The sequence below is a fragment of the Mytilus galloprovincialis genome, chromosome 1 (assembly GCF_965363235.1).
Source record: "Mytilus galloprovincialis chromosome 1, xbMytGall1.hap1.1, whole genome shotgun sequence".
NCBI classification, from domain to species: Eukaryota; Metazoa; Mollusca; class Bivalvia; order Mytilida; family Mytilidae; genus Mytilus; species Mytilus galloprovincialis.
In genome coordinates this window covers 86,115,533-86,141,323 of record NC_134838.1, presented here as the reverse complement: position 1 = coordinate 86,141,323, position 25,791 = coordinate 86,115,533, and the positions used below count along the sequence as shown (strand labels likewise).

Genomic DNA, 25,791 nt, shown 5'->3' with positions numbered 1-25,791 from the left:
GGTTTTAATATTTTATGTTCACCGAAAGTGACGTTTCATTGATAATTGTGGGAAATCTTTTTGAAACAAATAAATATTTGCCCGACTCAAATGGAATCGTATCTTATTTTACCACTTCTTCTGGATATTTCTGGAAATATTTTACATCAATAAGCACAAAATAGGTAGGACTTTGTAACTACGTAAAATTTTTAAAACTACAAGGAAAACTTTGTCAAAATTAGGTCTCAAAGTTCCCCTCAAAATTGGCTCTCAACCTCCAGACGTAAAAAATGGCTTCAGCGTTATGACATTGTAGGAAGGCGTCCCAGAAAAAAATTAAAATAGCCTTGCCAGACGTCATAATTATTTGGACAAGAGCAGGATCTGCTTTCCGGAGCACTTGAGATCACCCCCAGTTTTTGGTGTGGTTTGTGTTGCTTAGTCTTAAGTCTTCAGTTTTATATGTTGTGTCTTCTGTACTATTATTTGTATGTTTGTCTTATGATTATCAGTTTGACTCTCCCTCTGGTATCTTTCATTCCTCTTTTGCAGTACACCCAACTGGTCGTGGGTATCTATTGATATTTACACGAAAGTATCCATGTATCTGTATATTTTATCTAACAAAAATCAAGGTTACAAATAAAAGTTGGAAGTTTTAGGATTTGCACCTTCTGACACATTTTTAAAATGTATTTACCTTACAGTACCATATACTGATGGTGTCTTCGCACAGAATGGCAAACAACATTCTATCGCAGCTACTAATAATATACTGCAGTGGTGGGGAATCATGTTGTGTTTCTTTAAGATATTTTGGCCAGCCTACTGGAAAATACATAATGTTTTCTCAATATTTTGACATTTAAGTTATCAACGTCACTTTTGAGATGCCATCTTGATAATTCTAAATCGGTAAGATAAAAGAAAAGTGATTGGATGAAATGGAAACCCTATGTCCAATGAAAATTTATCTTACTGTCATATTTCATAAATAGTACAAAGGTATTTTCCGAAAAATGTGATTCGAATGGCCATTCAAAATCGTTTCCGATCCAAAATAAAGGACTGCTTTCCCATTTTTTTAATTAAGAAGATATAGAAATATGAAATGAAAAATATATTGTAAAATATTTCTTTAAATAATTGCAATGTTTAATAGTATGATTTGACAAATTTCGAATCAAAACTGTTACAACGGGCACCTGCTCGGAACTGATTGATTGTATCTACCATAAAGTTCACAAAAAAAGCATTATAGTCACCTGGCAACTACATTTGCACATGTCAGACGAATTTTCTTTTAAAATACAAAATAGTTAAGGTAAGAACTTAATACACAGGGTATAAAACTAAAGTTTTATTCCTCTCTTTAATGATATGAAATTAAAAGTTTATAAACTGCAGTGCAATCCCACTGTCCGAGGCACTGATTAAAACAGCTTCATGAAACCCAAGGACCATCTCTACTCTTAGTAATTAAAGTTATTGGTGGCCAAGTTTATTTTATACAGAGACTATGAGGTCACTTAAGGGCCCAAACCGACCCGGTCCTAAGATTATCAGGGGTCTGATCCCAGATCCAGCTTATTTTTTTGTCAGATTACAGTATCCAGCTTTTCGTTGCAATAATAGCGCATGTAATTTCCCTTGTTGAGCCAGACATTGTTTCCCTGCTTTAACCCCAATATGTTTGAAAGGTACACCAATACTATGCCTTTCATGTGTCGCATTTATACAAAAAATTCTGCTAATCTGGCGTCACACGAAGACCCCAATGAGACCCACTATCAGGTCTAAGTTGATCCTCCCTGCATTGATCCAACCCTTTACTAGATAATGAATACTTTATTTTAACTTCTGAGGATTTGGTTTAATATTTGAATCAGGGTAAATGGAATTTGTAAAATGTCAAAATCATTCGTCGATTTGACTCAAATTCAGAGGGGGTAGGATAAGGGTCCTGATCCAGAAATCCCGAGCCTGCAAGTGAATATTTCATACATATATTTCTTAGCTTATTTTGACAAAATTGAACCATACTGGCTGCTAAAAACTAATTATTATTTCAATATTTCACCTTCATTAATGACTGAACAAAAAAAAAAATCAGAATTTATATTTATATTGTTTAGGTATTTCAAAGCTACAAAGTAGTGCCCCTTTAAAACAGGAATTAAAAATTTTAAATCTTGTGGTCACAAGAAAGAGATAAATCAAAATCTATGCAACTGGTGAATACCTAATTTGTGTTAAATTCTCCCTCGTCCTGCTCGTCCGAATTTAAAGTATTTAATCTCTTAATTCAATAGGCTATAAACAAGACAAACACAGATATAGGATTAGTTGCTCGCAGTAACATCTTATTTTCTCTTGTGATACAAAATTTTATTTTACTTTATTGTACATTTTTCTTCGATTGAAACAATATATAAATACATGACATATATAACATTGTTCCTCTTTCGCATCGTTTCTTTTTCCTCAGCTAATACCTCCAACGCCTGTACATACAATAAACACAGCAGCAACTGCATATATAGCTATGTGACCAACTTCAATTCACCACAACTGTGAGCACCTTCGATACTAATACATCTAAATGCCAAACTTTATATAGTACCATTAACCCCACCTGTAAAAACTGCCAAAACTTTCCTCGTGCCTTATGCACCTAACATCAAATTTATAAATAGTACATACTGTTACAAAACCAGTATCCAAACTAGTTATACTAGTTCCCATCTGTAATAATTACTACAAATAGCAAACGGGAAAAACCCTATTTCAAACGAAATAATTACATAATAGTTCTTGAAAGACTGGTCATTATCGTGATATATGGACTGCCCACAGGACAGTGGTATTGACTAAGATAGTGATAATGACTGAGCCGAAGGCGAGGTCATTATCGCTGTCACAGTCAAAACTACTGTCCTACGGGCAGTCCATATATCACGATAATGACCAGTTCTTCAATAACTATTATGTTCATTTCATTGAGGAACCAGGTTTTTCTGAAAATTCTCATAAATTCAAAATGTCCAAAGCAAATTCGAGTAGTTGTACGATTTCTATGGCAAAGAGTGAAGACAAGTCGTAGTAAAACTGCTATTCATTTTAGTGCAATTTTTCAGTATATGAATACATGTACTCAATCAAGTTCCCTATTATTTTATAATTTACCAAAACATATGGTAATCAATTCAACAACTTAAATATAATATTGAAAACAGTAAAATGTTTTATTATAAAAGGGACATCTCTCTTGTCAGATAAACCACGTCCCATCGGTCATTAACAGAGAAACCACGCCCAACGGTCATTAACAGATGGAATCCACACCTCACCGGTCATTATCATGTAAAAAAACGTTAACGAACGGTTTTCTGGTCCGTTTTGTTCTGTTAATGACCGCTGGAATTTATTACCGAAGAATAATGAATGTCATGTGGCCCCTTTTTATCCAATAAGAGAAGCTTATTCTCAACCGTTATGAAATAAAATACATTAATCAACCCCTCTAACAGTTCCACCCAGATCACTGGAACTTCACAGGAAGATTGCACATATATATTGAAGTTGTTTCCCTTGAATTATAGAATTGTTTGAGGATTCCTTTTGCATTTTATCAGACTTGGGAACTAAGTATTTTTTCTTCTTCAAAATTGATTAAAGGGGCACTAGTTGTCAAATTCATGTTCACCAATTTTAATCAAATTCTCATATTTGATTTATAACTATGTAAAACATTTATCCAAACTATTAAAAGTATAAAATAAACATAAACAGGGCACTGGCATGAAAATATATAGCTTTGTTTCGTGCATATCTTAGTATACATGTATAACCATCTAATTAACCTTTGAGTTGACCTCTAAAATCATCAGATAACCATATAAGCGATGTAAACATAAATATAGATATAAATAGATTAAGCAAACCCGTGCTGATGGATTTTTCTTGGACTATTTAATTTTATATTAAAGATGAAAAATAAATGTTTATCATCGTTTATACCTTATTAGAATGATTTTTTGTTCAATGGAAACAGTCAATCAAATGATTTACCTTTGTTTTGCTTTGAATGTTGACATTCTTTACCTTTAAATAACTTTACACATACAATTCACATGTTATCCATCTCAAGCTAAGGGGTTAAATTGAAGTTCACATGAATACAGATTCAATGAGGTCGAATTATTCACTTGCAAGTGAATTATTCATAATCAGTGTTTTTTACCTTATTTTGACAAAATAGAACCATACTGGCTGATAAAAGCGAATTATTATTTCACTATTTGCATTTCATTAATGATTGAGCAAAAAAAATATAATATATTAGATGTTTTATATATCTCGTAGCTAGTGCCCCTTTAAAGAGGTTACAAGTTTTTGTGCAATCAGCTCATTCTACATGTTCAACCCAGATCCCTGAAACTTCACAAGAATATTGCACATATGTCAAAGTTATGGACCTGCTATTATGGAAATGTTTGAGGATTTTTTCTTATTTTTTCAAACTTAAGAACTTATTCATTTTTCAAATGTTCAGTATAGATGTTTCTCAATATAATGTTTAAGAAACTTTCTCTTCAACCTGTCCATTTCAGACCACACATATAGTGGGATAAATATAGTTTGCTTATTGTTTCTTTACAAATTCATAAATTTATTTCACAATCTATCATGCTTATGGTGTAAAAAAATCTTTTAATTCTGAAGATCATTTGAAAAGTCATATCAGAGGTCATTGGGTTATTTTTTTCAAATACAGACAGTTTCTTGTTTGTATTTTGATATGCCCAGTTATTTTTGCCTTATCCAGTAAATTGTATACCAGTCTATTTAGTCTAATAACCTGTCAATGATACTTTCCTTTTCAATTTCCTAGTACCGGTATTGTCTCCCCTGTGACTTTTGGGAGGCTTATAGATCACAATACGGCAATGTAATGAACTATTTGTATCAAGCTAAATTGATTACAGAGGAAGTTTCTGAAGTTTCTGTCTGTCATATAGACAATAACTGTTTAGTGTCTTTAAATATCAGCTGTATTTGTACGAGGCTAGGAAACAAGGTGTATGCAAGCTTTTAGCGAGCTATTACACTTGTTTCAAGCCGAGTACAAATACAGCTGATATTTAAAGACACTAAACAGTTATTGTCTTTTTCCTGCAATTAATTCTGTATATTATTTGTGTTTTGAAAGACACAAAACACATGTTTTGCATTTATTTTCGATTTGAAACCCCTTGAGGCCCGTGTAGTAATATGATACAGTAATCACACATTTAGCTGAAGACGGGTTCGCAAAAAAAAGAATCTCGAATGGTCAACTATAACACATCGCTCAAGGTGAATAATTATCTATTTTAACATAACATTTAATTTCAACAGTAAAAACAAATAACAAAACAATGTCGAATTTTAAACAGGAGTGTACAAGTTGTCCTACGCTTCAGACTCTACATTCACTAAACATGCATGCTGAAATTGACATGCATGATGGTTGTTTTTGTATCACAATCATACACATTCAAGTTTTGAAATCAATAGAAAAGACTGCTGTTCATGTGTGTATGTTATAAGAAAATTGGTGTGATTCTTATTGCTCTAAAGAAATGCTTGAAAACAAACAGAACGTATAAAAGTAATCGTTCATTCGCAATTGCTACGTGATTGGAATGCGATAGCAATACACATCCTGAAGTCACGCTGGTTCATACAATACTCAGTCCGGCAGTGGGCGGAGCTTTGAAGCGATATCTGTATACTATACAGATACGGCATAGCGATATCTGTAGGGCTGTATCTGTATAGTAGAACACCTAATTGCAGGATAAAATCATTTATCCTTTAACTCATTTTCATTGTTCAGCACAGTTGCAATAATAGGGTTTTCTTTTAATTATGTGTCAGAGAGGGTTCATCTGAAACCAAATTTTAGTTTACATGATTAGGTATGTTTCTCAGAGACTGATTGCAGTATGTCAACTATATGTATGTTTGGTGTTTGCAATGATTGTAAGGTGTATATGTCTGTCCTACAGATTTCATCTGAATTTGACCTCATTTTCACAGTTTATTTAATTCAGATTCATGTTTTGGTCTTTTTTCTTATACTTGAAGCAATAGGTCAACTATATTTGGTGTATGGAATGATTGTATGGGTTACATTTCTGTTTTCAGGATTCTTCCTACCTTCTCAAGTCTCAAGGTCAACTATATTTATATTGTAAGATGTACACGTCTCTTTGGCAGGGTTCATTTGACCTTGACCTCATTTTCATGGTTCATTGGTCCATAGTTAAAGAATTCATGGTTTGGATTATTTCTTGCAACAGGTCACAGTGAATTGTTGGTATATGCAATGATTGTATATTGCTTTGTTTTTCTGACCGTGATCTTTTTTTTATGGATCATTGATAATGAGTTTTTTTCGTCTTTTGCCTTGGCATTGTCCACTATCAAGTTTGAATGTCTCTTTACATGTATTCAGGGCTCACACTACTTCAGAATTATAGGGAGAAGTGACTTCTCTTTTTGAAACTGATAGGGAGAAGTGGTGAGATTTGAAAGAGAAGTGCTCATTCGCGCGGTGCGCTACAATGTTTGGATTTTACAATAGTATAAAGGGCCATATGTAAATAATGTTCTTTTAATGTTGTTCAATTCATATGAGTAAAAAATTACAATTAAAGTAACATTTAAAATTAAAAGTTGTTTAAGTTTTACTAAGGTTCTTGTGAGAAACTACCAACTAAATATCTAGCACTAAAAAAAAAATTTTATTTTAAAAAATGTAAAGAAATTATATCAATTACAATTTAATAAAAAATTATCTTGTGTATGAAATTCAGTGTTTCTCATAAAAAAAAATATAAAAGTTATTAAGCTGGTCCATAATATATTGATATTAGTATAATAGTCTCAGAGTTAAGCAACTTTAATCAATAGTTTGAAACAATCCATAAAAAATATATAGGGAATTATATACACCAATCAATTAGATGTAACCAATAGTCTCTTAATGCGTGTGGGATGCGTAATTTTTCCCTTTGGGATCAATATTCTTCTGTCAGCTGTTCCATCCGTGCGTCCGTAGTAATTATTGTAAAAGTACGGATTTCGGTCATAGCTGGTCCGGTTCAGATCCGTAGTTTAGAAATCGGTCAATGGCGGACGAATGCAAGAAAATTTACAAAAATAAACGATGTTTGACAAGTTATTTGGAAAGGAACATGACGGTTTTAATGCAATAAATGGATTAAACATTTACTGGAGGCAACTTTTATCACGTTTAAATGAAGTAACAAACTTATTTTGCCGCCGAAATTTAGGTTGATGTACGTTTTCGAGTAACAAGCACCGGCACTTGCGGAAATGCACGAAGTGATAAAAAGTTGTATTTTTATCAAATAACCTGATCCACACTGCGAAGACAATGCTTCAACCTCTTTTCTAAAGATAATGAATCGTTTATGTCTGAATTTCTTTAATTATCAGTAAAAAATTGATGTTTCATCAACTTGGTAAAAATTGAAAATGTCCGATGACGGAAGCGACTGAAAGCGACTATCGTCAAGAACAGGGCGACTTGTTTTCGCTTTTGGGGGTCGGGGAAAGCGAAGTGACGGTCGGGAAGGCGACTTCTTCGCCCAAGTCGCCTGGTAGCGTGAGCCCTGGTATTATCTTTTGCCTCTCTTCTTGAGTAAAACTTGAAGACTATCAAAATGCAACATAAAATCAATCATGATTAGAAAGTAAGCTACAAGACATTTGAGCATGGTGCACTCTTGATTTACTGATATATTAATTGGTGTGGATTTATTAGACATAATTATATAAATAGTTTAAGGAAAAGGGCTTGGTTAGGAGGTGTGGAGTGATCATGGTGCAGCTGTTCATTAGAATATGAATAAAGAGTGACATTTGAGAAAACAAGAGAATATTCAAGTTTTATTACATAAATGTTTTGAAATTCTGTGAGAAAACTGGTCATGCTGATAGTTCCTTTTATAAAAGTTAATTTGATAAATGTAAATCAGATTGGAGGCTTACTGTCTTTATCCCATATATTATATTACATATCTGTTAAAACAGGATGATCATAGAATTAATAGCTTGTTCTTATAGAATGTACAAGTTTATATACATTTCATAACCATAACCACGAAGAAACCATAGTTTATCTATTTAAAAAACATATCAAAATTTCAATTTAACATGCCAGATTATAAGTACAGGACTTGATTTAAGGGAGTTCGCTTCTCAGTTTCAAAGTAATTCACTTTTCAAAACACTAGTTTATATAGATAGGGGATAAATAAAGGAATCCAAAGAGCCAAAAAAAGATATAGGTCACCGTGCTTGTTTTCGAGATATTAGCCATTGAAATGTTGGCGGGAAAATATTCTCTCTTGACTTTTCATAGCTTTATCATTGACAAGTTGAAGTTCTCAAAAACATGTCAAAAAGTAATTAAAATGTTATAAGACTTTTATAGATGGCTTATCATTTTACATGTAAAAGGTTTACAAAAAGAAAAATGGGGGTCACCTGGCAAATTTTTTCAAGACATTCAAATGGATAAAACCAGAGGATTCCGAAAATCTGACAAAAAATCTTAAAGATGACAAGCCAGCTTCCTTAAACAGATAATTTGATGCTTCATTATAGATACAAAAATATTATGTTTGCTTTAAACTGTAGTTATTTCCTTGTTAGTGATAAAACTACTTGTGCTTACATGACATTGTAACATGGATATTGAAAACATGTAGCTAAAAAAAAATTTGCAAAATAAATGACAAGGTTTCATACTTAACAAAGGAAACACTAGGATTGAGTTTGATGGTTAATGCTCCAAGGGGATTCAAAAAGTTTGAAAAGGGGGGATCCAATATTTTTTAAACAGTTTATATTTTTTTCTCAACATTTTTCAAATTTTCAAAAAGTTTAAAGAAGAAATTTTCAATTGCACAGTACTGCACATTAAATTTGTAAAATCTTTGAGCACATTTATTTTGTGTCAGAAACAGATATTATAGCTGAAATTTTATCACAATCCAAATTCACACAGTATCAAACTTGACTATTCAGTGTCCAAATTTGCCCAAACTGTTCAGGGTTCGACCACTGTGGTTGATCAGGCTGCGCTCAGCGAAGCATTTTTGTTGAGCCTGCAACTTTTGTTGCAGAAAGCTCGACATAGGGATAGTGATCCGGCGGGGGCAGGGGCGGAGGCGTTAGCTAACTTCTTAAAAGCTTTATATTTTAGAAGGTGGAAGACCTGGATGCTTCATACTTTGTATATAGATGCCTCATGTGACGAAGTTTCCGTCAGTCACATGTCCAATGTCCTTGACCTCATTTTCATGGTTCGGTGACTACTTGAAAAAAAAGTTAAGATTTTTTGTAATGTTGAATTCTCTCTTATTATAAGTAATAGGATAACTATATTTGATATGTGCATACCTTGCAAGGTCCTCATGTCTGTCAGACAGTTTTCACTTGACCTCGACCTCATTTCATGAATCAGTGAACAAGGTTAAGTTTTGGTGGTCAAGTCCATATCTCAGATACTATAAGCAATAAGGCTTGTATATTTGGTGTATGGAAGGACTGTAAGGTGTACATGTCCAACTGGCAGGTGTCATCTGACCTTGAACTCATTTTCATGGTTCAGTGGTTATAGTTAAGTTTTTGTGTTTTGGCCTGTTTTTCTCATACTTTATGCAATAGGTCTACTATATTTGTTGTATGGAATGATTGTAAGGTGTACCTGTCTGGCGGGCAGATGTCATCTGACCTTGACCTCATCTTCATGGTTCAGTGGTCAAAGTTAAGTTTTTGAGTTTTGGCCTTTTTATCTAATATTATATGCCAAAGGTCAACTATATTTGGTGTATGGAAATATTTTATGATCTCTATGTTAGTCCCGCAGGTTTTATTTGACCATGACCTCAATTTCACGGTTCATTGCACAGTGATAAGTTTTTGTGTTTTGGTGTATTTTTCTTAAACTATAAGTAATAGGTCAACTATAATTGTTGTAGGGAAGCATTGTTAGCTGTACATGTCTGCCTGGCATGGTTCATCTGAGCTTGACCTCATTTTCAAGGTTCATTGGTCTTTGTTTAGTTATCTTGGTTAATGTTAAGTTTATGTGCCAGTTGTAATAAAGCTTAGCTTTATACTTAGGACTATCAACATAATATCAATGATTAGTATAGAAGGCGAGACATTTCAGCGTGTGCACTCTTGTATGTTTTTTTTCCTATGTTAAGTTTTTAGTTTTAATACCATTTAAAATAAAATTGTTACAGTATTTGTTCACTTTGATGTTTATTTTATGCTTTATTGACAATAACGTTTTATGTCCTAGTACTTTACCTTTTAAATAAGTTAAATAGTGCATCAAAAATATCAACAGAAAACAAAAACAAAAATTTGGTCACCTTGTCCCATATGTATAGCATTTTAACCTTTTTTAACAGTGTTAATTTGAGTGTGTTATTTGGATGCATCTGCAACGCATTGTCTGTTGTGAGCTTAAATTCCATTTAACTTACATTTAGTCCTTTACACATTGATTGATAGATTGTTGTTTGTTTATTGCATGTATTGTCCAGTGGCAAATATTTCATGGATGTTCAGGAGGATACACATTGAAGAGAAATGTATCTTATAGTTATTTGAAACAAAATGTAACATTAATAAATCTAGATGTAGAAGCTATGTTTAGTAATCAGAATTTATGGGGAAAAAAAACCCACGTTTGTTTTGGTTACAATGTTCATGTGCTTGATCACTTGTATTGATATCATTTTAAAGGGCAGTTATTAAATCTGCATTTTTTTTCTGGAAAATAGATTGTTGTCAATCAGAAAGTAAGATCAAGTATAATTCAGTCCATTGTGAGACTGTCATTGTTATACCATTTTTATCAAACCAAATATTTACCTTGTCAGTTTTATCTACCTGTAAAATTCTTTGAAGTATATTAGGTGTTTCTTAGTACATGTATTTAAATTGTCAATTAAATCAGGTGATAAAAGTAATGAAAAATATCTCCTGCAAAGCTGCAAATATAAAGCTTTAGTGTTTGTATGGATAATTTTGTTTCATTGTTTGAGAACCCCCTATGTTATGTTTAAACCTTACTTAATGATCATATACTGAACAGCACAAATAACACAACACTTCTGTCAATTTGCATGTGTTGTGTTGCAGTATCTTCACAATACTGTAAATTCAGAAATTATTGTGTGCATCAGTGGCGGATCCAGAACTATCCATCAGGGGGTCCTCTAACTGACCTAAGGGGGCTCTAGTCATGCTTCAGTGATTCCCTATATAAGCAACCAAATTTTCCCAACGAAAGGGGAGGCCCGGGCCACCATCCGCCTAAGTGCATTTGTTATTGCGATTTTTCAAGAATGGACAAAGATGCAGGTTTAATTATCACGAATTTCAAAAAAAAACTGTGCTCAGAACTATGTTTCAGTTATTAGAATATGTGTTCAGACTGTTCTTATTATTGTGATACCCATCCAGTCGCCTTATTTGCAATTATCTAAAAACCTCGCAATAATTTCTGAATTTACAGTACTAGGTTTTTGCTCAGTTAAGAATATTTAAAGAGGATGAAATATTGCAATGACTGTTTGGTTATAATGAATACTTGTTCACATTATCTTTCCACACTGTATTTCGTTATAATGAACATTTGTTCACATTATCTTTTCCCTTGCCTGTATATTTTTTCTTCAATACATTTTTTAGCTCACCTGGCCCAAAGGGCCAAGTGAGCTTTTCCCATCACTTTGCATCCGTCGTCCGTCGTCGTCCGTCCTGCGTTAACTTTTACAAAAATCTTCTCTACTGAAACTACTGGGCCAAATTAAACCAAATTTGGCCACAATCATCTTTGGGGTATTTAGTTTAAAAAATGTGTCAGGTGACCCGGCCAACCAACCAAGATGGCCTCCATGGCTAAAAATAGAACATAGGTGTAAAATGCAGTTTTTGGCTTATAACTCAAAAACCAAAGCATTTAGAGCAAATCTGACCTGGGTTAAATTGTTTATCAGGTCAAGATCTATCTGCCCTGAAATTTTCAGATGAATGGGACAACCCGTTGTTAGGTTGGTGCCCCTGAATTGGTAATTTTAAGGAAATTTTGCTGTTTTTGGTTATTATCATGAATATTATTATAGATAGAGATAAACTGTAAACAGCAAAAATGTTCAGCAAAGTAAGATTTACAAATAAGTCAACATGACCGAAATGGTCAGTTGACCCATTTAGGAGTTATGGCCCTTTATAGTCAATTTTTAAACATTTTCCGTAAATCTTAGTTATCTTTTACAAAAATCTTCTCCTCTGAAACTACTGGGTCAAATTTAACCAAACATGGCCAAAATCATTATTAGGGTATCTAGTTTAAAAATTGTGTCTGGTGACCCGGCTTACCAATCAAGATGGCCGCCATGGCTAAAAATAGAACATATGGGTAAAATGCAGTTTTTAGCTTATAACTCAAAAACCAAAGCATTTAGAGCAAATCTGACGTGTGGTAAAATTGTTTATCAGGTCAAGATCTATCTGCCCTGAAATTTTCAGATAAATCGGACAACCCGTTGTTGGGTTGCCGCCCCTGAATTGGTAATTTTAAGGAAATTTTGCTGTTTTTGGTTATTATCTTGAATATTATTATAGATGTAGATAAACTGTAAACAGCAATAATGTAATGCTTGGGGTATGCAATGTTTTTTTATACTTTCATCATAAATTATATTATGAACAAGAGACAAACGAGACATTTCAGTGTGTCCACTCTTGTTTTTGCTTTTGAAGAAGATATGACAGAATCGAAGAACCATTTATATAAATTGAAAACCCAAAATAATCATTGATGGAAGATTTAAGCAAAAAATTTAAGGTCAGCGATTCAGGCTCTTGAGAGCCTCTTGTTGGTTATTATCTTGAATATTATTATAGATAGAGATAAACTGTAAACAGCAATATTGTTCAGCAAAGTAAGATTTACAAATAAGTGTACATGACCGAAATGGTCAGTTGACCCCTTTAGGAGTTATGGCCCTTTATAGTCAATTTTTAAACATTTTTCGTAATCTTAGTAATCTTTTACAAAAATCTTCTCCTCTGAAACTACTGGGCCAAATTAAACCAAACTTGGCCACAATCATCATTGGGGTATCTAGTTTGAAAAATATGTGGCGTGACTCGCCAACCAACCAAGATGGCCGCCACGCCTAAAAATAGAACATAGGGGTAAAATTCAGTTTTTGGCTTATAACTCAAAAACTAAAGCATTTAGAGCAAATCTGACTGGATAAAATTGATTATCAGGTCAAGATCTATCTGCCCTGAAATTTTCAGATGAATCGGAAAATCTGTTGTTGGGTTGCTGCCCCTGAATTTGTAATTTTAAGGAAATTTTGCTGTTTTTGGTTATTATCTTGAATATTATTATAGATAGAGATAAACTGTAAACAGCAATAATGTTCAGCAAAGTAAGGCCACGGTTTTTTAATTTGTTGGTTTACGGATTTTCCCCATGAAAAAGTCGGGTCGGTCGGTCGGGAAAAAAAGAAAAAAAAATATCTTTAAAGACAGAAAAAAATGCAAATAAATATACATTTCACCATTCTAACAAAATGTTTTTTATGCTATTTTGTCATCATTTCAAATTTTAGTTCGATGAAATATTCTTGCTCAGATGTCATAAATATCGCATGACATTGTCTAATGATTTGCCGTAAAAAAGGGGGGTGTTCACAGACAAAGACGAAATTAAATCGTCTTTTCACAAACAAGAAAAACAAATTCGCGTAGCTCTTAATCAATTCCAGAAAACTTGGTGAGTAATGATCTTTAAAAACGAAAACTGATAAAGAAAGAAATGTAAAAAAGTCGTACGAAAATAAGTTTCAACACACGTGTCAAAAACGTAATAGACTCGTCCACGGAAAAAAAGAGAATATCGGGTTTATAATCTAGTGTCATGCATTCCCGTTTTTTATCCAAATGGAGGATTTTTTTTTTTTATTATCCATGAAACAAGAAAATTCTAAATGACTTGTTGATATTCAGAACTTTTACTTCCAAAGTGCTTTCCACCTGTCCACATTTCTATTTCTATGAGATTATGCATCTTACAGACTGATGACACATAAGGGAAACGAACTTATTGTGTAATGGGTTTTAAACACAGATTTCGTTCCGCAAAATTATTTGCGTAAACGACATTTCAAGGTCAGTTATAATTGATTTGTCTATTTTTAACCGGATTTTTGTGACAAAAATGTCGGTTATTGATTTGGGGATGTACGGCGGGCGGGCGGGCGGTCGGGCGGGCGGGCGGGAATCAAATGTTGTCCGTGCATTAACTCATGAACCGTTCAACCAAAGCTTTTAAAATTTTAATATGTTGTTACTGACAACTAAATGAAGGTCAAGTTCAATAATGGCGATTTTGACTTTTACCGTTCAGGAGTTATGGTTCTTGAAAGATTGAAAAATGGAGTTTACAGTCGTGTCCGTGCATTTACGCATGAACTGTTCTACCTAAGCTTCCCAAATTTTAATATGTTGTTACTGATGACAAAATGGAGGTCAAATTCAATAATGGCGATTTTGACTTTTACCGTTCAGGAGTTATGGTTCTTGATAGATTGAAAAATGGAGTTTCCAGTCGTGTCCGTGCATTTACGCATGAACTGTTCTACCTAAGCTTCCCAAATTTTAATATGTTGTTACTGATGACAAAATGGAGGTCAAGTTCAATAATGACGATTTTGACTTTTACCGTTCAGGAGTTATGGTTCTTGAAAGATTGAAAAATGGTGTTTCCAGTCGTGTCCGTGCATTTTCTCATGAACCATTCAACCAAAGCTTTTGAAATTTTTATATGTTGTTACTGATGGCAAATTAAAAGTCAAGTTCAATTATGACGATTTTGACTTTTACTGTTCAGGAGTTATGGTTCTTGAAAGATTGTGAAATGGCGTTTCCATTCACGTTGTTGCATTTACTCATGAACCATTCAATCTAAGCTTTTCAAATTTTAAGATGTTGATACTGATGACAAAATGGAGGTCAAATTTGATATTGACGATTTTCACTTTCACCATTCATCAGTAATGGTTCTTGTGATATTGCCAGGACACAAATAAATATTAATAAATCCGGTTTGCTGTCGTTGTGACAGCCTCTTGTTAAAACGTAAACTGGAAGTTTTATTTTTTCACAACAGAGAGTGTTATCAATTTTGTTAGTGATTCATGCATTTCATTTCATAAAAAAAGAATCATTTAATTATTTTTCAGGGATAATGTATTTGTTTGGGTCGGCGGGAATAAAAAAGCATGAAAAGTCAATTTTATTTTTATTCTAGGAATCGGCAAAATCGGGTCGGCGGATCCGTAAACCAACAAATTAAAAAATCCTGGCCTAAGATTTACAAATAAGTCAACATGACTGAAATGGTCAGTTGACCCCTTTAGGAGTTATTGCCCTTTATAGTCAATTTTAACCATTTTTAGCTCACCTGGCCCAAAGGGCCAAGTGAGCTTTTCCCATCACTTTGCGTTTGGCGTCCGTCGTCGTCGTCCCTCGTCGTCGTCCGTCGTCGTTAACTTTTACAAAAATCTTCTCCTCTGCAACTGCTGGGCCAAATTAAACCAAACTTGGCCACAATCATCATTGGGTATCTAGTTTAAAAAATGTGTGGCGTGACCCCGCCTACCAACCAAGATGGCCGCCATGGCTAAAAATAGAACATAGGGGTAAAATGCAGTTTTTGGCTTATAACTCAAAAACCAAAGCATTTAGAGCAAATCTGACAAAGGGTAAAATTGTTTATCAGGTTAAGATCTATCTGCCCTGAAATTTTCAGATGAATCAGACAACCCGTTGTTGGGTTGCTGCCCCTGAATATGTAATTTTAAGGAAATTTTGCTGTTTTTGGTTATTATCTTGAATATTATTATAGATAAAGATAAACTGTAAACAGCAATAATGTTCAACAAAGTAAGATTTACAAATAAGTCAACATGACCGAAATGGTCAATTGACCCCTTTAGGAGTTATTGCCCTTTATAGTCAATTTTTAAACATTTTTCGTAAATCTTGGTCATCTTTTAGAAAAATCTTCTCCTCTGAAACTACTGGGCCAAATTAAACCAAACATGGCCACAATCATCATTGGGGTATCTATATTTAAAAATGTGTCCGGTGACCCGGTCAACCAACCAAGATGGCCGCCATGGCTAAAAATAGAACATGGGGGTAAAATGCAGTTTTTGGCTTATAACTCAAAAACCAAAGCATTTAGAGCAAATCTGACAAGGGGGGTAAAATTGTTCATCAGGTCAAAATCTATCTGTCCTGAAATTTTCAGATGAATCGGACAACCTGTTGTTGGGTTGCTGCCCCTGAATTGGTAATTTTAAGGAAATTTTACTGTTTTTGGTTATTAACTTGAATATTATTATAGATAGAGATAAACTGTAAACAGCAGTAATGTTCAGCAAAGTAAGATTTACCAATAAGTCAACATGACCAAAATGGTCAGTTGACCAATTTAGGAGTTATTGCCCTTTATAGTCAATTTTTAACCATTTTTCGTAAATCTTAGTAATCTTTTACAAAAATATTCTCCTCTGAAACCACTGGGCCAAATTAATCCAGACTTGGCCACAATCATCATTGGGGTATCTAGTTTAAAAAAATGTGTCCGGTGACCCGGCCAACTAACCAAGATGACCGCCACGCCTAAAAATAGAACATAGGGGTAAAATGCAGTTTTTGGCTTATAACTCAAAAACCAAAGCATTTAGACCAAATCTGACATGGGTGAAAAATTTTATCAGTTCAACATCTATCTTCCCTGAAATTTTCAAATGAATCAGACAACCTGTTGTTGGGTTGCTGCCCCTGAATTGGTAATTTTAAGGAAATTTTGCTGTTTTTTGTTATTATCTTGAATATTATTATAGATAGAGATAAACTGTAAACAGCAATAATGTACAGCAAAGTAAGACCTAAAAAGAAGTCAATATGACCAAAATGGTCAATTGACCCCTAAGGAGTAATTGCCCTTTATATAGTCATTTTTTTTAACAATTTTCACAAAATTTGTTAAATTTTACTAACATTTTCCACTGTAACTACTGGGTCAAGTTCATTATAGATAGAGATAATTGTAAGCAGCAAGAATGTTCAGTAAAGTAAGATCTACAAACACATCACCATCACCAAACCACAATTTTGTCTTGAATCCATCTGTGTCCTTTGTTTAGTATTCACATAGACCAAGGTGAGCGACACAGACTCTTTAGAGCCTCTAGTTCGTAAATCTTAGTAATCTTTTACAAAACTCTTCTCCTCTGAAACTACTGGGCCAAATTAAACCAAACTTGACCACAATCATCATTGGGGTATCTAGTTTAAAAAATGTGTGGCGTGACACGGCCAACCAACCAAGATGGCCGCCACGGCTAAAAATAGAACATAGGGGTAAAATTCAGTTTTTGGCTTATAACTCAAAAACCAAAGCATTTAAAGTAAATCTGACATGAAAGTAAAATTGTTTATCAGGTCAAGATCTGTCTGCCCTGAAATTATCAGATGAATCGGACAACCCGTTGTTGGCTTGCTGCCCCTGAATTGATAATTTAAGGAAATTTTGCTGTTTTTTGTCATTATCTTGAATATTATTATAGATAGAGATAATCTGTAAAAAGCAATAAATGTCGGCAAAGTAAGATCTACAAATAAGTCAACATGACCGAAATGGTCAGTTGACCCCTTTAGGAGTTATGGCCCTTTATAGTCAATTTTTAACCATTTTTCGTAAATCTTAGTTATCTTTTACAAAAATCTTCTCCTCTGAAACTACTCGGCCAAGTTCATTATAGATAGAGATAATTGTAAGCAGCAAGAATGTTCAGTAAAGTAAGATAGTAAGATGTACAAACACATCACCATCACAAAAACACAATTTTGTCATGAATCCATCTGCGTCCTTTGTTTAATATTCACATAGACCAAGGTGAGCGACACAGGCTCTTTAGAGCCTCTAGTTTAATTTATGTTTTCAAACATTTCTTTATAACTCCAATGATAAAAATAAAATTATATTGAAAATTGAAAACTAAAAAAGAGGAAATAACTTATTCCCTAATAAAAAGAGTGTTAATTTGATAAGAAAAAACTTTCTGAGAAAAAGTTTACATTATTTGTAAACCTACCGTATACAATACTCCCAGTCTTAAGTACACGGTCACCTAGTTTAGTATCTTATTAATAGGAGATGCAGTTTTTTTATAGAAAATGAAGGTAGACATAAAAGTTAAATTAAATATATTTTACATACAAATTGTTTCAATTAAATTCTTACTAAAAAAAACATTTCTTCTAGGTTACTCTGTAAAAGATAGTTTTTGAATGACATAAATATGTAATAAGGATTTTATAGTTTTCTTTCGATCATAAAAATTCTTTTAAAAAGTTTTAATCAGATGATTTAAAACCCACTTTCATCAAGTCATTAAGCTTGAAAATCTAATACACTAGGAAGCAAGTAGAAACATATTTATAATAGTTAAAGATTTTACTTTCCGCACCATTTGAATAAAGAATTCTCTCTATATCAACTACAAGTTATCTAGGAGGTAAGGAATTTTTCTTTAATCTTTGATTTTAGATTTGACAGAAGTAGATATTCAGTAATTGAAAGAAAATTGTAACTTTTTGAATAAATTAATTAAATATGTGTAAAAAATACTGTATCTATGTTGTATATGTTTTGCATTAAGGGATTTCTTTTCAGATATTATATATTTACATGTATCAGTAGCTGTGGCTATATATTCAGTTTTGATCGAGAGTATAATTTGCTCCACAGTTGCATCAACCTCAGATCAGAAGTATAATATATAGATCTCTTTGTCACAGCATTATGCCTTTTGTAATGTTAGCACTAGCTGACCAAATTAATTTGATGGGTTTGGATTTAGTTTTTTTAGAAGTTTTTAACAATTAGATAACTATAAAATGCCTAAATCTAAAGTTTAAACAGTCAGCTAGGGTTAAGTATTAACACGGGTGACATTTGGTTTAACAAGAGAAATGGTCGTGAAAGAATATCTAACAGTGGTCAAGTATTGTGAAACGATCTTGAAAGCTCTGGTACCGGATCGTGAAAGAATTTTAATGTAAATTCTAGTTCAGAATTTGTGAAAAAATCGCCTAATTTTTAAAAAGCGGAACAAATCCGAACAAAAAATTATGTCTGTCAAAATGGTTCAACTTCATTAACATTACTGTGCAATAAGATAAAGAAAATATGGAATACTTTATGAAAAAACACAAAGGGCGCAATGCATGTCTATAAAATTAATTAAAAAAACACACTATTTGTACCTATAATGGTCATATTTCAATATATCATGATATATTTAAATTTAATCTTTGATGTATCTGATATTTTAGTAAAATAAAAGTATGCTCTTCCCTTAAAAGTGTTAATTTGTTTATGAAAACCTTGAATTTTGTTAATTTTCATCAAACTTGATCGTGAAAGATCAGGCAACTCATTATTTTGATCAGGAAAGATAATGCGTGACCAGACTTAATACTAATAACTAGAAATCAATATTTCTATTACCATTTGATATACCTGCAATAAGTTGAAGCCTGTCAATTTTTTTTTTATAAGAATGAACATTAAAGCTATTATTTTAAGCTCACCTGGCCCGAAGGGCCAAGTGACCTTTTCCTATCACTTTGCGTCCGTCGTCCGTCGTCGTTAACTTTTACAAAAATCTTCTCTGAAACTACTGGGCCAAATTAAACCAAACTTGGCCACAATCATCATTGGCGTATCTAGTTTAAAAAATGTGTCCGGTGACCCGTCCAACCAAACAAGATGGCCACCATGGCTAAAAATAGAACATAGGGGTAAAATGCAATCTTTGGCTTATAACTCAAAAACCAAAGCATTTAGAACAAATCTGACATGGGGTAAAATTGTTTATCAGGTCAAGATCTATCTGTCCTGAAATTTTCAGATGAATCAGACAACCCGTTGTTGGGTTGCTGCCCCTGAATTGGTAATTTTAAGGAAATTTTGCTGTTTTTGGTTATTATCTTGAATACTATAATAGATAGAGATAAACTGTAACAGCAATAATGTTCAGCAAAGTAAGATTTGCAAATAAGTCAATGTGACCCAAATCTTAGTTATCTTTTACAAAAATCTTCTCCTCTGAAACTACTGGGCCAAATTTATCCAAACTTGGCCACAATCATCTTTGGGGTATCTAGTTTAAAAAATATGTCCGGTGACCCGGCCATCAAATCAAGATGGCGGTCATGGCTAAAAATAGAACATAGGGGTAAAATGCAATTTTTGGCTTATAACTCAAAAACCAAAGCATTTAGAGCAAATCTGACCATGGGTAAAATTCTTTATCAGGTTATTATCTTGAATATTATTATAGATAGAGATAAACTGTAAACAGCAATAATGTTCAGCAAAGTAAGATTTACAAATAAGTAAACATGGCCGAAATGGACAATTGAGACCCCCTAAGGAGTTATTGTCCTTTATAGTCAATTTTTAACAATTTTCATAAAATTTGTAAATTTTTATTAACATTTTCCACTGAAACTACTGGGCCAAGTTCATTATAGAAATAGATAATTGTAAGCAGCAAGAATGTTTAGTAAAGTAAGATCTACAAACACATCACCAACACCAAAACACAATTTTATCATGAATCCATCTGCTTCCTTTGTTTAGTATTCACATAGACCAAGGTGAGCGACAGAGGTTCTTTAGAGCCTCTAGTTTTTATAATTCAACACTTCACCTCGAAAGTAAAAAAACAACTAATATAAAAACGTGTCTAAAATTCAGCTCTGATAATCAGTCCAGTACAATTAAGGCAGACCGCCAATATTAAGCCAATGATATGGGTATGCATCGTTTAAACCAAAATGATAACCATCAACCAAAAACTTAAAGCAAAAAAGCATCTTTCTGAACAATTTGAGATCGAAGGATAACCAACATTTTGTGAAACAGTACTTTCTTAAGTTCTATGTATCTTTATATAAAACGTAGCAGATGTTGATTGATTTCCAAGCAAATAACTATGTACTACAGTCTACAGACTAAAAATTACCAGAGCGCAAATGCTGTAATGTCTCGTCTGCCTAACTTATGAGAGTATTATATTTGTTGAACGTCTGTAAAATTAAGGATTTTACTAGAAGTGTCAAATATGGTTATGATTGTGAATGGTTCATAAAAAGAGGTCAAGGTCAGATGAACCATGCCGTACAGATCTCTACAAACATCCTGTATACCAAATATAGGTGTTCCAATACTTAAAGTACCTTAGAAACTGACAAATGTAAATGTTTTGTTTGGCCAATTAATTCAGAACATAAGGTCGAAAGTGTATGAACCCTGACCCACAGCCAAACATAGACATCTTATTGTCATTCCACATATCAAATACATTTGACATTATATATGAAACATGCAGACAAACATCTTCACCGTTCACCAAATACCAAGGTGAATAGCATACAGGTACAATGTATATAAGGAAAAGTCCAAACAACACAAAACAAACATTGCCAAATGATGCATGATAATGAGGTCAATGTTATTTAAAACCTTGCAGAAGCCGAAAATGTACACCTTACAATCATAACAACAGACAGATATCCTAAAACTTAACAAATTCGCGATACGGACTTGACCACAAAAATAAATCTTCATCCTTGAAATGAGGCAAAGTCAAGGTCAGGTGAAATATTAATACTTTGAAATGCTTAAATTTATTGAGGATCTTGGCCAATCTAGTTTTTCTCAATACCAATAGCAAATATCAATTATCATATAATTGAAGAATAATTTGAACGATCTTCAAAAAGTGGTACGTGATCTTTCACGATCTGAAAAATCAGTTTTATGTAAATATTTCTTTTTTTTAACATGTTTAACAAGTTTCAAATTATGGTTATTTAAAATAACTATGAGAACCATTTGATTCATTCAATATAGAATGCCCTTATTCGAATAAAAGAAGTTTATTTTAATCGAATTTGTGAAAAAAATCCTGTTTGTTTACATTTTTATGTCATTGAAATGTCGAGAGGCAATCTGCCTTTTGTTGTTTTGTGAAAACTATGTACTTTTAAAACAGGATTTTCTCACATACTGATCATAATGTTGAACCATTGTGACAGACAGTTTAATTTTGTTTTAAATTTGTTCGTGTATTTAAAAAAATTACATTATTTAATGACCTTTCACATGTCTTCTAGATTAAATTTCTTTCACGATCCATTTCCAGAGCTTTCATGATCGTCTCGCAATACTTGACCCCCGTCAGATATTCTTTCATGATCATTTCTCTGGTTAAACCGAATGACACCCGTGATTAAGACTAAGGTCAGGTATGTGATTGGTATTTGGAGTATACTTGTTATGTTTGTTGGTGATGTTGGTATTTGGAGTATAAGCGTTATGTTTGTTGGTGATGTTGGTATTTGGAGTATACGTGTTATGTTTGTTGGTGATGTTGGTATTTGGAGTATACGTGTTATGTTTGTTGGTGATGTTGGTATTTGGAGTATACGTGTTATGTTTGTTGGTGATGTTGGTATTTGGAGTATACGTGTTATGTTTGTTGGTGATGTTGGTATTTGGAGTATATGTGTTATGTTTGTTGGTGATGTTGGTATTTGGAGTATACGTGTTATGTTTGTTGGTGATGTTGGTATTTGGAGTATACGTGTTATGTTTGTTGGTGATGTTGGTATTTGGAGTATACTTGTTATGTTTGTTGGTGATGTTGGTATTTGGACTATACGTGTTATGTTTGTTGGTGATGTTGGTATTTGGAGTATATGTGTTATGTTTGTTGGTGATGTTGGTATTTAGAGTTACATGTTATGTTTGTTGGTGATGTTGGTATTTGGAGTATACATGTTGTGTTTGTTGATCTGGTGATGTTGGTATTTCAACAATGAGACAGTAACCCAGTGACACAAATAATCAAAGTCATTTTCATTTGTATCATTAGTGCAAGAATAAAATTTTTTTTGAGAAGATGATACTAGACTTTTATCATTAACTGGTAAACTCAATGACTCAATGTTGTACTTGTATTATAATTTGCAGTTAGTGGAATGCACCTTGGGTATTTCCTGTCATAGCAGTGATAGTCTGAAGTGTTTGAATCTGATTATGTATGTTAAGAATCATATATGCTGTCGAATTGATTGAAATTTGAAGTATGCCATAAATATACACTGAAAATATAAAGAATTGCAACACTATCATCAATTAAGATAGCTTTTAAAATAATAAACATCATTTTAAAATGTTATTGGTGTTAATAAATTTCATTTGTTTTTGTATTTCCACAGCCAGAAACACTTGACAATGACAGACGCTCAATCAAAAGCAGCCAGGCTGCTGAGAAAACAGGGATCTGTGTCATCACTGTCCAGTAGTGATGTGTACAAAGTCCACAAAGTTGGGTAAGATCCTTTATTAAACAGTAATACTGTATTAATGCTTTTGTGAAGTAATGTTTATTTAGAAGGAGAACATGTTATTAAAATATGTTGAACTATTCTGTACCTAAATAAAACTATTATTCACCAAAAGTCCTGTATTGTATGAGAATAAAGAAGGTATTATTAAGGTATAGATAATTATAGAGAGAAAAAACACTTTTACATATAGATACAGAGATTACATAGTCATAAATATATTGTTATTGATTTAAATCCTATCCATATTGAACTTTTTAAAATAGGCCAGAAAATAATGAGAGTTGGGGTTAAGCCTGGGCTGCCACATTGTATTTATTGTAACCTTTTCCTTCATCAAGTGATTAATCTTTAAAATGTGTACCTGTATATATCACATAATTGTCAAAGCCTTAGATATATTTGAAAAAACACACGTGTTCAAGTGTTAATGGTGGCGAAGATGCATGTCTAAAATTCGATTAGTTAGTTATTCTGTATATAAGATTAATAAACATATATTCATTGAATGAAAAGTTTTAGTTTTTGAACTTTGTAGTCCATACCCAGAACTTCTGCTTAGCAGGAGAAATAGTGAGCTGAAGGAGGATGAGGGGAGGTAGAAAGTTTTCAGTACTGTTATGACCCCATCAACTTTCACATGTAGTGCCTCTCCTTAAAACAATGAGTAACAAAAATACAGTTGACTGTGTTTCTCTAATTTTTGTGCTATTTTCACATTTCCTGATCGGTGTGAGAAAAATATTTCTCCTCACTAGTGAAAAATCTGTTCTCTGAAAATGATTGGTTGAAATTTAATTATGACGTTAAATTTTCTTGTTTTCTTCTGAATTTTCTTATTGTGACGTCATTAAAAAAGGAGACCATACCTGATGACGTCACTACAAAAGTACACATCTTTTCTCAAATTTTTGAAAAGGAAGGATAAAAATCACAAGAGAAACAGATTCCACCACTGTAACTTGTGTATTATGATATTTCTCCACTCTAAAACAGTTAAATTTGAGCCTCGCACTTTAAATGTTAAAATTTAACTGTCTCCAGTGGAGAAATATCGTAATACACTTGTTGCAGTTGTGGAATCTATATTTCTTATTAAATAGTTTTTTAATTTGCTGAAAATGTTCCTCAACATTAATATAAAGAGACCACAAAAAACTTAAAAATAGCATTGCAAATTTTTTTAGGAGACGCTACATATGTACCTTTTCTTTTCTTTTTTTAGATTTGGGTGTACATGTTGTATTTATTCATTTCATAAATCAACCCTATAAGAATTTTCACCATATTTGTTTTAGGTGTTCTTAGAAAAGATTTTTGCATTTCTAAAAAAAAAAATGTGTGAATCAATTGAAATATTCCAAGAACATTTATTTATCACTTTATAGGGTTGAATATGAGTGATTTTTTTCCCCTTTCAAATTGAACAGCATGTGGTCTCGATATTCTTTTTTATTTTATCTACTTTCTTACAAGGAAATGTTCTTTTCTAGTCGTCATTCACAGAGGTAACAATAAATCACAAAATATCAGACAAAATATATCCTGCATGCACATTAGTCTTATAAATACATATAAAAACAAGGCTTAAGGGTTTACACATTGCACCGCAATAGCTTTCGCATGTTTTTTCAAGCTTAGATTTTTCCTGTTCAAAATTTATATATGAAATGAACAATATTTGACTTTATATCTGTAAATTATTCCAGCTGATTGTAAGTTGGATATGTTATACAGAAATGAACTCAGTAAGGTTTGTTGGTATCTTGTGTGATTTTTTTAATATCTTATTTGTTTTGAAGTTAGTATTGCTGAAATTGCTTGGTAACATCAATGTGAGAGTGTTTGTAGAAAAGATAGTTGATACGATACTTACAATTTACAAAAAAGTGATCTCTATAAAGTTTTGAGTTGATGTGAAAGAGACCTAATATGTTAGTGTCTCTGACAGTATAACAAAACTGCTTTTTCAAGTTAACTATTTGAGGCTTTTGAATATATATAGAATTGTGCAACATCAAGATTTGGCTGAGATGATAGAGGGACAAAGGTAGGCTTTGCCAGTTTGGGATTTGAAGCAATTTTTTTTTACATTTAAATATTAGAATGATAGTTTTGTTGTGCTTATGTTGTGACTTGTTATGAAGATATTTATGAAATTTTCTAAGTATGTATTGAATGCAAAACAGTAGGATT

At 32.8% G+C, this 25,791-nt stretch overlaps 2 protein-coding genes across 16 annotated transcripts in view; one reads left to right on the top strand and one right to left on the bottom strand.

Annotated features, from left to right (window-relative positions):
- LOC143042803 (guanine nucleotide exchange factor subunit RIC1-like) overlaps positions 1-907 on the bottom strand; it is a 40,998-nt gene extending 40,091 nt beyond the window's left edge. For 2 of the 3 annotated variants that reach the window (XM_076215267.1, XM_076215275.1), the window contains exon 1: positions 683-906. In XM_076215267.1, the coding sequence (XP_076071382.1) occupies positions 683-823 (141 nt within the window). In that variant the 5' untranslated portion in view covers positions 824-906. Of the gene's footprint in view, positions 1-682 lie in introns of all 3 variants that reach the window. The other variant, XM_076215280.1, reaches the window with a different exon arrangement.
- Positions 908-1,221: 314 nt separating this feature from the next.
- Positions 1,222-25,791, top strand: part of LOC143042726 (dynein light chain Tctex-type 5-B-like) — a 33,494-nt gene continuing 8,924 nt past the window's right edge. For 3 of the 13 annotated variants that reach the window (XM_076215225.1, XM_076215184.1, XM_076215169.1), the window contains exons 1-3: positions 1,222-1,306; positions 23,467-23,580; positions 25,601-25,645. In XM_076215225.1, coding sequence (XP_076071340.1) covers positions 23,483-23,580; positions 25,601-25,645 — 143 coding nt within the window. In that variant the 5' untranslated portion in view covers positions 1,222-1,306; positions 23,467-23,482. Of the gene's footprint in view, positions 1,307-18,557; positions 18,690-23,466; positions 23,581-24,133; positions 24,194-25,088; positions 25,104-25,600; positions 25,646-25,791 lie in introns of those variants that run through there. The other 10 variants (XM_076215247.1, XM_076215233.1, XM_076215218.1 and 7 more) reach the window with 7 other exon arrangements.